The sequence below is a fragment of the Myotis lucifugus genome, unplaced genomic scaffold, assembly GCF_000147115.1.
Source record: "Myotis lucifugus unplaced genomic scaffold, Myoluc2.0 scaffold_155, whole genome shotgun sequence".
Lineage (NCBI taxonomy): Eukaryota > Metazoa > Chordata > Mammalia > Chiroptera > Vespertilionidae > Myotis > Myotis lucifugus.
The window spans coordinates 1,325,713-1,338,078 of record NW_005871203.1 but is presented as its reverse complement, the minus strand read 5'-3'; the positions used below and the strand labels follow the sequence as shown (position 1 = coordinate 1,338,078).

Sequence of the window (12,366 nt, the reverse complement as noted above, 5' to 3'; positions counted from 1 at the left end):
GCACTCAGAGGCACCTCGCACCTGGGAAACCCCCTTGAACTTCAGGGCAACTCACACCGCGGACACAGCTCCCCTGGCCCCACCGCCAATCCCGCCACGGGAGATGCTGAGAAGTGCTCTCGCGCACGGCTTTTCAGAATCTGCTGACCTTGTGTGTTCCTCTCTCCAGCTCCTCCAGAGCAGGGCCCGCCTGAGGCACACAGAGAAGGCGGCAGCGAGGGCCGAGGGCCGCGGGAGGGAGATTCAGCAGGGGCTCCCTGCAGGCGCCCTGGGAACCACAGGAGCTGGACATCGGCTGAAGGTCCAGGCCAACAGGAGGCGTGCTGCCCTTCCCACCGCCACGCCGCCTCCCTTTGGCCAGCTGCACAGTGATCTGGGTCCTGCACAAACAGCGGACCAGACAAGAGGGCCTCCTCTGCGGGGACATGCTGCCAACATGGAAATTAGGCACAGGGCACCAGAGCTATGTCGCACGTGGGTGACATGGGGGGAGGCAGCGGGCGTGACCCGTTGCTCCTTTCCTTGCATGTGGGTGTTGTGAGGTCTGCGGGTGAGATGGCAATACCACACGACCTGCCACCTCCTCTCCCTTCTCGCCTCGTCTATCGCTCATCTTCTCTCTCTCCATCTCACCGTCTTCCTTCTGCCCCTCCCTCTCCCTTCCCTCCTCCTAAACCGTCTCCCTCTGACACAGTGTCCAAGAAAGAAGCGTGACCTTGACTTGTTTTCCTTGTGATTGCAGCTTTCCATAGTAACGTTTAAAAGTAGAATTCCACAAGTGACAGGAGCCACGTCGCTTCAGACAGCAGCATGGTGTGTCTCATTGTCACAACAGGCCCTGAGGTTTGCTGATGGGCAGAGGGAATCTGTGTGCAGGGCTGTGGCCTTGACACAGTCCTCCCCTCCTTACCCCCGCCCCCCATCTGCGCTTCATTCTCACAGAGTTTTTATAATGAGGTGACAGCTAATAAGTTCTTGTATCATCTTCCAACAGAAGAAGAGCTGCTACTCTTGGAGCTGTTACGCTGAGAGAAAACTGCTGTGGTTTTGTGGCCGACCCTGATTTGCCAGAGACGCCAGAGACGCTGGGAACACCGAGTTCTCCTTTTGGAAAAGTTGAAACATTTTAGAACGAGAGGCTCCAGAGTGTGCAGGAAATGGAGCTGAAATGCCCTTTCCCCAATTACTTTTATATGTAAAGTAACATTTAAGCTAAAAGAGAAAAACGTAACTGAGTAGAATATAACTTTTTAAACATAATATAAATTCTCTCTTTTTCATTTCAGAACCTGGAACATTAACAACTTCCAATTATTGCCACTGGTGTGAAATAATTTTGAAACATCTTAACCTACTACTTCCCTAAACTTAAGGGGAAAAATCAAGAAATACCAAATAATGGGCTCCTTCCCACCGCTAACTCAGAGTCCCAAGCAGGAAGCGGATGCCAGAGGAGAGAAACTCAGATACTCACATTCACCTTCATCCTTTAAAGAAATTATTCGTAAAGGTGATTGCTCCATGACCTGGGAAACTCCGGCGGAGTCACTCTGGCAGGGGCACCTTCTGCGGCCGCTGTGCGGGAATGCCGGGAGGCCCAGGCCTAAAACACTTGTGCTCAAGTGTGATCCTCCGCAGCTGTCCTTACGGGCGTCTGGGCAGAAGCCAGCGGCCACGGGGAGGGACGGGGTCAGTTCATAACACACTCCCTGGACGTTCCCGACCGCCCCCTCCCCTCCATCCGGGTGCAAATGGCCACTGAGGCGAATTTATCTACAGGCACTGGGGACAAAGAAGTGAATAAACCTGGAGAACTTGGAAATGAGATGCGATCCGAGAGAAAAAGAAAAATGTGAACACCTCTACAGGTGACCCTGGATTCCGCGAACAAGCACAACACTTAACTGATTTCTCCACCCTCACTTTGCATGGGGACCCCTCCTGGATTCGTGCTGGTGGTTCCGGTGAAAGGCCCCGCATTGAGGGACTTCCGTAGCCACAGAAAGCGCTGCCCACTCGCGAAACTTTGAGGAAGAGGCTGTGGCCAGAAAAATTCCCAAGCCACCCACTGGCAGTGAGCCGTGTTCTTCCCTGATGCCTCAACACTGCGGTTTTCCAGCAGGTTTGGGTCTTGACCAGATCATCTTGTTGGAATGAACACCCTCCTCCGGTTCGTGGGGAGCTTGAGGAAATGCGCTGTCAGGGCCTCAGAGATTCCATGGTCGCTCGCTAACCCCACTGCGTGTCTGACAATGTGCGCTGGGGCGACGGGGTGAGCCAGGTGCTTGATCTAAGCTCAGGACTGAGGTGACGCCAGGAGAGATGGCCCGGGCCTTGATTGAGGTTTCTGGATATGGCCCATGGTGGCCCATGTTCTACCAAACCGTCTTCTGCAGCCAGCAGTGCCCTGGATCCCAGAGTGTCTCCCCATTGCCGCCTCCCCCAGGTCCACTCCTCGCAGCCGCAGCCGAGTGCCTGGGTCGCTGTTTAAGATACTTGGTTGGAAAGAGGAGGTGCAGGCAGTGCTGCAGGAGAGCGAGGCCAGTGGTTGAGGATTCGGTCTTTGCTTGTGAGAAACTCATGGAGGGAGGAGGGCGAGTAACCGTTTCCTCCTCTGAAAGTGAGGCAGCGTCCAGGGTCCCATCCAGCTGCAGCTGCCGACATTCTATGTTTCCCTCTTACTCTCGTCTCTCCATTCTCGAAAGCCATCAGAGGGATTAAAGAAAGTCTCAGGTAGGCCCTTCTCCTCCCTCATTTCCTTTCCCTCCTTCTTTCTTTTTTTGAAGGGAAAGGAGAGGAAAGGCATGGAGACAATAGAAAGTGCTGTGTGTTACTGGATTGGTCGTAAACAATTATACCAACGCCACCTAGGAGAAAGCTTTGTCTAACACTGTTTTTTTGGTGTTAATCCTCACTGAGCCGAGGATATGTCTCCATTGATTTTTAGAGAGAGTAGAAGGGAGGGGAAGAGACAGAGAAACGTACATGTGAGAGAGAGACATCAATTGGTTGCCTCCCGCACGTGTCCTGGCCACGGCCAGGGATCAAGCCTGCAGCCGAGGTATATACCCTTGACCGCAATGGAATCGGGACCCTTCAGTCTGCAGGCTGACGCTCTATCCACTGAGCCTAACTGGCCATGGCTAAGACTGTGTTTTTTCAACTTCATGAATCTTTAACTACATCCATGTGCCATCTGTACATTTTTTAAACTTAAAATATTAAATTAAGCTAATAAAAACAACACATGCCCCCGAAGCAGTGTTCTGTACGAAACTGCAGGTCTGCTGAGTTGTTCTGGCTTTTTCTAATGGGAATGAGAATACATAACTGACCATCCGGCTGGGTGGCTCAGTGGGTTGGAATGTTGTCCCATGCATCGAAGGGTCGTGGGTTTGATTCCCAGTCAGGACACATACCCAGGTTTCAGGTTCGATCCCCCATTGGGGCGCGTGCGAGAGGCAACATAGATGTCTCTCACCTCCATGTTTCGGTCTCTCCCTTTCCCTTCCTCTCTCTCTAGAATCAATAGAGAAGCACATCCTCAGGTGAGGATTTTTAAGTAGTAAAATACACAACTAACCTTAAAAACTGTTCTACCTGTCCGGGTACCGCACCTAACGTCATCCCGCGTGTCCCCGTCGGGTGTGATTTTTCCATCTGATTGGGTAGGAGGAATCTGAAGCCACTTCAGGAATTGCAGAGAGAGGAATGAAGGCCCAGCTTGCGCACAGAATCCTCTCTCCCCCGGGGTCATTTTTAGGGGCACCGGGCAAGCGAGGGGCCACGCTGGTATTAAGCTCCATTCTGTGGGCGTGAATTTATTCCAGCTCACTGGGCTTATTTGTCTTGTCAGTGGTGCCTCACCTGGACGCAGCAGGAGGTTAGAGAGCACCTGTGAGCCCCTGGCCCTGCCGCCTCCAGTCGCTGAGCCCTCGCGTTGGGAACAGGGTGCAGGAGAGAAGCAGCTAGACATACTCTGCTAGTAACAGACTCCTGCGCCCTTCCAGGCGAGTTTAAATTCTGAGCCTGAGAGAACATTGCAAAGGCACATCTTCCTTTCTAATATGACCAAGAGAGAGGGGCCACTGCTTCCTTTCCTTCGGAAGACGGATCCTTGGCCAGTAGTTAAACAAAAGCTGCTCTCGACTCTCAGGAGCAGCAACAGTAAAGAGAGGAGCTCAGTGACGTTGGCTAACATACAGCTGGAGGAGGGAGCTGCGGATGAGCCGTGGGCTCCGCTGTGAGGAACTCCTCATGGTCCCTGTGGGCTGCGCGGAGGAGGGGAGGGCTAAGGGCCTGCGAGCCTCCAGGCAGAGGTCCCAGGACCGGAGGACACCGGACTCTGACCGTGTGTACCAACAGCCTCTTCCATCCAGCCAACAAGCGACTCATGAGCAATGCATTTGGAAATGGTTCCTAAAATGTTCGCTTCCCCTTTCTGCACCTCGGGCTGGTGCCTAGAATCTCACTGGTCGCGGCCTCTGTTCGCAGCCTCCCACTTTCCTCTGCAGTTATTTCCTCTCCAGGCCGCGGTCATTTCCACCCTTAGTCATCACAGTTCCAAAATGACCAGCTACGTTTCTGTGGTCACTTCCCTGTTTCCATGATCGTGGGGGCGACGTTCCTTTGAAGAGTTTGCAGCAGACCTAACTCTTGGGGTGGGATGGTGCTCTGTTTAGCTTTTTTTTTTTTTTTTTTAAAGAGTGAGCTCTCGAGTACATACAGTGTTAAGAGAATAAAGGTTATTATGGGGGGAAGAATAATGGGCTGTAAGGGACACTTTACTAACTCTCATGACAAGTTATTAAGTGCTGAGAGGGTGAGACTCCTTTGTCCTCTGTGGCATTAAAAACGGTGCCAGGGCCCTAGCTGGTTTGGCTCAGTGGATAGAACGTCAGCCTGTGGACTGAAGGGTCCCAGGTTTGATTCCAGTGAAGGGCACATGCCCGGGTTGCCGGCTCGACCCCCAGTGTGGGGCGTGTAGGAGGCAGCTGATCAATGATCCTCTCTAATCATTGATGTTTCTCTCTCTTCCTTTCCCTTCCTCTCTGAAATCAATAAAAAATATCTTAAAAAAGAAAAAGAAGAACAGTGCCTGGCACGGGGTAGGCCCTCACTATCTGCGGAAGGAATGAAAGGCATATTGTCTTAACAGAAACAGAAATAAGGTAGGTGGTGGTGGGGGCAGGGTGGGCAGGAAGGGGAACAGTTTCTAAAAAATAAAATAAAAAGGTAGCTAGCACACGTTGTTAAATACATGCTATTTACACCTTCCTTTACTATTGTTTCTGCTCGCATCTCCTGACCAGCTCAAACACCAAACGTTTTATTTTTTTTCAAAAGAGAGAGCAAACGGTTCTTCTCCGTGTCCACTGAGCACAGCCTGGGACCACCACAATGGACAAGGAAGGCACCTGCACGCCTCCTGATCCCCGTCCTGCTTCTGCTCTTCCCCGCCCACAGCCCTCTGGTTGCATAGCAGCCTGAGTAAGCGCTCACAAACACAAATCAGATCATGTCATCTCCTGCTTTAAATAGACCGGTGGCTTCCTTTGCAATTAGAATGCACTTCTGAGTTCTTACAAGGCTGACTCTGCTTGCTCGAGACCTCATTCCTGGCCATTCTCTCTCCTTGTGTACTCTGCTCGAATGACACTGACCTTGTTATGGATACTCTACTCTGCTGAATCCGCTCCTGCCTGAGGCCTTTGCATTTGCTGTTCCCTCTACTTGCTCCTTTCCCATCACTCAGGTCTCCAGAGAAGCCCTTTTCTGTCCATTACTTTATCAGATCACCTTGGTTTATTTTCTTTAAGGCGTTTTTCACCACCTGAAATCATTGTGCCCATTTAGTCTTTTATTGACTTTATATGTCCCCACTGAATGTCTGCTCTGTGTTGATCACCCAAACCTCCAAGCCCAATAACTACGTGTGAGTGATGGCTATAACGGACAGTGAGTTGTGTTTTCTAGCTGGGTATTATGCCTGGGATATTCTGCCTTGGGAAGTGGATGAAGGGATGAAGCCATAGGTCCTCGTGACCTTGACTTCAATTGCAAAAGCTCAAATCCAAGGCCACATCCGACCACGGGGGAAGGAAGGGGCCTTTTCTCAGAAATCTAGGCTCCATGGAAGTTCAGGCTGGGGCCAGGTAGGGTCAGAGGGCTGAGAGTCATGGATGACGACTAATAACTAGGAAGTTCCCGCCTCTGGACGGGCTGTGTCAGAAGGGGCTCCATCTGTACTTCCTATAACAGTGATGGCAAACCTTTTGAGCTCGGCGTGTCAGCATTTTGAAAAACCCTAACTTAACTCTGGTGCCATGTCACATATAGAAATTTTTTGATATTTGCAACCATAGTAAAACAAAGACTTATATTTTTGATATTTATTTTATATATTTAAATGCCATTTAATAAAGAAAAATCAACCAAAAAAATGAGTTCGCGTGTCACCTCTGACACGCGTGTCATAGGTTCGCCATCACTGTCCTATAACCTCCCATTCATTCACACACAACCCAACGCAAGGTGCTTACTGAGTACCTACTATGTGCAGGCACTGCTCTAGGCACCGAGATTCAGCACTGACCAGGAAAGCCCAGTGTCCCTCATGGAGCTGACCTTCCAGAAGGGAGACAAATTCAGATCCTGATGAGTGAAGACAAGACGGCAGGCGAGAGAGGAGCACTCCATGCAGGGCCTTGTGGGCCACGCTGAGTTAGTTTTCTGCGCACGGTCCCACGGACCCTTCTTGGACAAAGACTGACTTTAAAATGTTTTGCTTACCATCTCAGAGCTGCTATAGGTCAAGGGGAGCCTGACAGGGCTCCTCCTCACAGATGAAGCACCTCAGTAATCCTCCTTCAAGTCCTGGACATTTGCCCCAGTGAGATAAGATGTCTGTGCATAAAGATCAAGATTGCTTCTAATGGGGTGTGTGCGTGGACACACACACACACACAGACACACACACACACTCAGACAAAAAAGTCACTTTTCCAATGACCAAAAATCCAAAACAAGGACTTCCATACAATAAAGTCACTCATTCACCTTGTGTTTTAGACCTAATTTTGTAGCATTTCTGCATTGGCGTTGAACATGGAAGCCATCAGCTACAGTCCAACAAGCCTGTGAGCGACAGGTGAGATTTACCCCCTTGCCACGTGTAATGATGCCTATCTTAGTTGCAACCATACCGTTTGAGGCCGGCGTTTCCTATCACTAACATCATGTCTACTCTTCCATTTTTCCCCTTGTTTTTTATAAGACAACTAGGGAAAATATAATAAAAGTCAATTCTACAAATCTGCTCCACACTAAGGTGAAAGCTCTGCCGACGTGGAACTGTTGGTTGGCAACAGCAACATCAGGGAACAGCTGATGCACGCAGCCCAGTCAGGATCAGAAGGGCCATCTGGCTGCCCCAGGATGCAAGTGAGGGTTGCTGTAAAGCCCAAGGCATCACTTCCACAGGACAGCCCTTTTAAGCACTGCATTACCATATAAACAGCAACTGAACAAGTCAGGCATTAAAATTAATCAGGTGGCCTGGGCGGTGTGGCTCAGTGATTGAGAATCGACCCATAAACCAAAAGGTCACAGTTCGATTCCTGGTCAGGGCACATGCTTGGGTTGTGGGCTCGATCCCCAGTAGGGGGATTGGCAAATCAATGTGCAGGAGGCAGCTAATCAATGATTCTCTCTCATCATTGATGTTTCTATCTCTCCCTCTCCCTTCCTCTCTCTAAATTAATAAAAAAAAACATATTAAAAAGGAAAACTAACGAAATGGATCAATGGTTAACATGAATGCAACTCTAACATGCACTTTTCATTGCAAAAGGCAAGAAGCTCAACCCTTTTCAGTAACTGCTCATGTCTGGAAAAGCCTTTAGAGATATATTATCTTCTCTGTGCTTTGACAGTTGTATAGGTGCACCCAGGAAACTGTTCCCTGAGTGTGTCCCTGGACTAGGATCAAGACTCCACCATTGGGTGGAGTAGCCGGCATGAGCTGAGACGTTATGCATCTAAGAAAGACATGGGTTGGCCACTATGACCTGTCAATCAAATCTGGAAGACTGATCTGAGAGTGAAGAATGAGTTTATATTTTTAAAGTGTTTGTTGTGAAAACAAAGAAGAAAATGCAACAGAGATTGTAGGTGGCCCACAAAGCATAAAATACCATCTGGGTCATTAGGAAAAGTTTGCCAGCTGCTGGTCTGAGGGTCGGGAGAGAGTGAGCTGGTTAAGAGCCGAGTTCTGGGTTCAGTCTGCCTGGGTCTGACGCCTGGCATTCCACTCACTAGCGTGTGGCCTTGGCAAGTCAATGAACCCTACTTTCCTCATCTGTAAAATGGGGTTAAGAATAACACCTCTGCTTCCTGAAGATGCGAGGATGTAATGGAACATGCAGCAGGCCTGGTGGATGGACAGCCAGAAAGTGACAGTTATTATTATCTCTATAATATTCATAATAGGGCTTTATGGCGGTGCTGGGAGCATCAAATATAAGTTATATGCACACATGCATGTTAATTACAAATTACTAAGTGTTATAGAGATTAGCTAGGCAGAATAGGTGGCACATAAGAAATCTAAATCATAAAACATCTGGGATAGTAAAAAAAATTGATGTTATGTAAAAAATAAAAAGCAGTGGGTTATTCTTGATTAAGGATGACAGAGAGCTGAAAACAACACAGCATGTGGTCTTGGAAAAACACACACACAAACAAATAACAGTCAAAAAAGCCAGAAAGGGTATTTTTTGGAAAATGTGAATGTGGGCTGAATGTTAGGATGGCATTATTAATTCGATGGTAATTTGTCTTGGATGTGACACTGATATTGGAGTTGTGTAGGAGACTGTCCTTGTTTTAAGCAGATGTGGGGAAGTGTCATTATAGGTGCAACTTGTTTTCAAATGGTTGACAATAACTGTGTGCCAGTATCTAAACATCTATACATATAAAAGCCTAACATGCAAAGTGTCCCCTTGGGAGTTCGACCAACCGGAAGTTCAATCACTCGCTTGCTATGATGTGCACTGACCATCAGGGGGTGGCATGGAATGAAGGAAGGCCCCAGCCAGCAGCCAACTTGTTTTCAAATGGTTGACAATAACTGTGTGCCAGTATCTAAACATCTATATAAAATAAATGCTGGAATTGGTGAATCTCAGTCAAGGATATGAGATTATAATAATAATATAAATTATTAATAATATAAATAATAATAATATAAATTATTATTTTCCCCATGGTTAAAATATTTTCTTTTTCTCATATAGTTTATTGATATTTTACAGAGAGGAAGGGAGAGGGATAGAGAGTTAGAAACATCGATGAGAGAGAAACATCAATCAGCTGCCTCCTGCACACCTCCCACTGAGGATGTGCCCGCAACCAAGGTACATGCCCTTGTCTGGAATCAAACCTAGGACCTTTCAGTCCGCAGGCCGACGCTCTATCCACTGAGCCAAACTGGTTAGGGCTTAAAAATTTTTCAAAGAAAATAGTTGTGTACAATATTCTAGCTAAGATATTTACACATGACCTACATAAAAGAGGATGTCATGCGTTACTCAACTATACATTCCACTAATGACACCTAGTTATTAGAATAATAAGTAATATATACTTAATTCATATAAGAAGACTCCCCACTTAATGTTCCATTTCCTTATTTTCTTGTTCTACTTATATTTTTTAAAGGTGTAGCAAAGTAACCCTTGAGCTTCACTTTCCTTGTATCTGAGCAAGTTTATTTTTTTTGTAGTCATTTCTACTCCCTAGTGACTCTTTTTTGATTCAAGTCCCAGCCTGGAGCTCCGCTCACACAGATCAATACCAAAGTTAACGTGAAGGTAGCAGGGGGAGCACCCACGGTGACTGCCCAGGTGTGGGGCAGGAGCGCAGGATCCTCAGGACACTTGGGAGTGACACTGAGTGTGCTCAGGGTCCCGAGAAAGGAGAGGTCGGGGTGAGCTGAGGTCTCACTCGCTCAAGAAGTTTGTTAGAAGGTGAACGGACACAAAGGGATAGACTGTGTTACCAACCCCAGAAGCTGGTTTCTGCTAGAAAGTACGTAATTTTCATCCGAGTCAAACTGGTAAGGAGCTTGAAATACTTTCTACACTTAAACTGACATGAAACCTTCCCATCTCAAACTTACATGTTACTGGTACACATTAAACTCAGAACAAAAACTGGTCGCTGCCGGTTGTTTGCCCCCTGCCCGTTCAGAAGGCCCCCATCACTCACCTTGGGCGCCCCATCCATGCCGCTCGCTCCTCTCATGTTGGGTGAAACAGTCGCTCTGAGCGCCACGGCTAATACTGCCCGCTCCGGAGGCGGGTTACGCAATGTCACTGCATGCTCCGAGCAGGTTCTCAGAAATGGAATTCTGTGGAGCTGACAGCACGGGAAATTGTCAAGCAGACTCTCCCAGCAGCCCCCTTTCTGGAAAGCAGGCGAAGAGAAAGATGAAAGGGTGAAGGAGGGGGGACCAGAAATCCTGGCCACACTCAGTCCTCAGTGCCTGAACGGCTCACTTCGCTTATAAATAGAGATTGTCATACATTCGCTGTGTGAAACCACAAAAGAAAAAACCCACCAACACTCTTCTGCTTTGTAGGTGGAAGTTCCTACTTTGAAAAGCTCAGAGTGTGAGCGCATAGCATGCTCATCCCTCGAACACTGTGGATCAGCCCACACCAAGCAGACCAAGCTCTTTTCTCGGATTAGAGGACACGGGCCCAACCTTCTGAGAGCGGTCCGTGTTCCCCCTCCCTGCCCCTAACACTGTCCTGTGACGGCCAGGAGAAAACAAGTCCGGGGACGGCCCTAAAGGACCTTGTCCCCGCGGCTCTCCCCACTCGGGACCACGCTTCTCCCTGCCCTGACCCCATGCCCACCTCCTGGTCTTTGCACCCAACACTTGATGGTCACCTTTCCTGGGTGCTGACTGCACCTGGCTATGCTGAGCCCATAGCAATAGAATTATATTGTCTGTTAAGTCCCACCAACCCACCCTTCCACCTCCAACGAGCCGCCTCTCTGCTCCCTTCCGGTGATGATACTCACTGGCTTGTGGGCTGCTTGCCCAGTATGCAGTCCCCACAAGTCTGAGCACCCGGAAGGAGCTGCCACGAAAATAGCGGACCGACTTCTGGCGGAGACAATCCATATTTTAAATTGTTATCGTTGTTGAAAGTTCACTTCCTGGACCAAGTAACTGATGTGTTGCTGACGGGAGCTGACAACAAGGAAGGAACAGTGACCCTACAGAATGAAGGGAGATGGGCAGGCTGAAGCGGAGGTGGGTGGAGAGGGCAGAGATGGGAAAGGCTGCAGGAGGAAGGCAAGGTGAGAAGCCAGGCGGGCAGGTCGGTTCAGGGCAGGTCGGTTGAGGCAGAGCTTGTGCCTGGTTGGGACACCATTGACATGCAAACTAGGGAAAATGATGGAATTAGCAAGTTCCATTTAAGGAAAACAAGCAGACTCATCTGAAAGAGCAGTGAGTCATAAAGGCTGAGGTTATGACAGTGGGGACTAGCGGAAGTTCTTTGATCCTACTAGTCTTACAGATAAGAGCGTTAGAATAGCAGAATATCATACTGCAATGTGCGTGGCTGGTGACACTTGCAGGGCAAAGGGCACCCGAAACAGCTGATGTTTTGGATTAAATGTTGGTGGTCTTCTTCGTTCCTGCTTCTTCTAGCTCTGTCAGGGGCTGGGGTGGGGGTGGGGGAGGGGGGCACAGGCAGCGTTGAGGGGGAAGATGCAGCTGAGCCCTCCAGCCAGTGGAGGTTCAGGTTTCTGGTGGGAATCCATGAACCCTACACTTGATGCTTCCCTGCATATATGGGGGAAAATTCCAGAATGGAAGGGCTCAGTCCAAATGTCCCTTATCTACAACTCACTATTTTCTAAAACAAAAGTCACACATCCCTCACACTTGGGGAGAGAGCGAGAGATAGAGATTTGGCCAAAAAAAACAAACTGGTTTCTTCAATAAATAAACTGCAAAGGAGGAAAAAAGACAGAGGTGGAATCTGAAGATTAAGAGACTTAAAAGACATATCAACTCGCAATCTATGGGCCTTATTTGGATTCTAATTCAAAACAAATCATTGATAAGGAAATTTGAACACTGGTACTAGATATGTGATATTAGGTAACTGATGTTACTATTTTAAGGTGTAATGATGCTAGAAATTGTGCTTAAAAAAGGCTTATCTCTGAGATAGATACTGAAATACTTACAGAGAAAGTATTTCTGAAATTGGCTTCAAAATAATTCAAGAAAGGAGAAGTGAATAGAGGTATAGGTAAAACAAGATTGGCAATGAG

At 48.3% G+C, this 12,366-nt stretch overlaps 1 protein-coding gene across 1 annotated transcript in view; it reads right to left on the bottom strand.

Annotated features, from left to right (window-relative positions):
• The window catches only part of CASS4 (Cas scaffolding protein family member 4), a 31,453-nt gene extending 20,965 nt beyond the window's left edge, over positions 1–10,488 (bottom strand). The window contains 1 exon segment of the mRNA XM_023759446.1: positions 10,276–10,488. Within this exon segment, the coding sequence (XP_023615214.1) occupies positions 10,276–10,311 (36 nt within the window). The 5' untranslated portion in view covers positions 10,312–10,488.
• Positions 10,489–12,366: the final 1,878 nt, after the last annotated feature.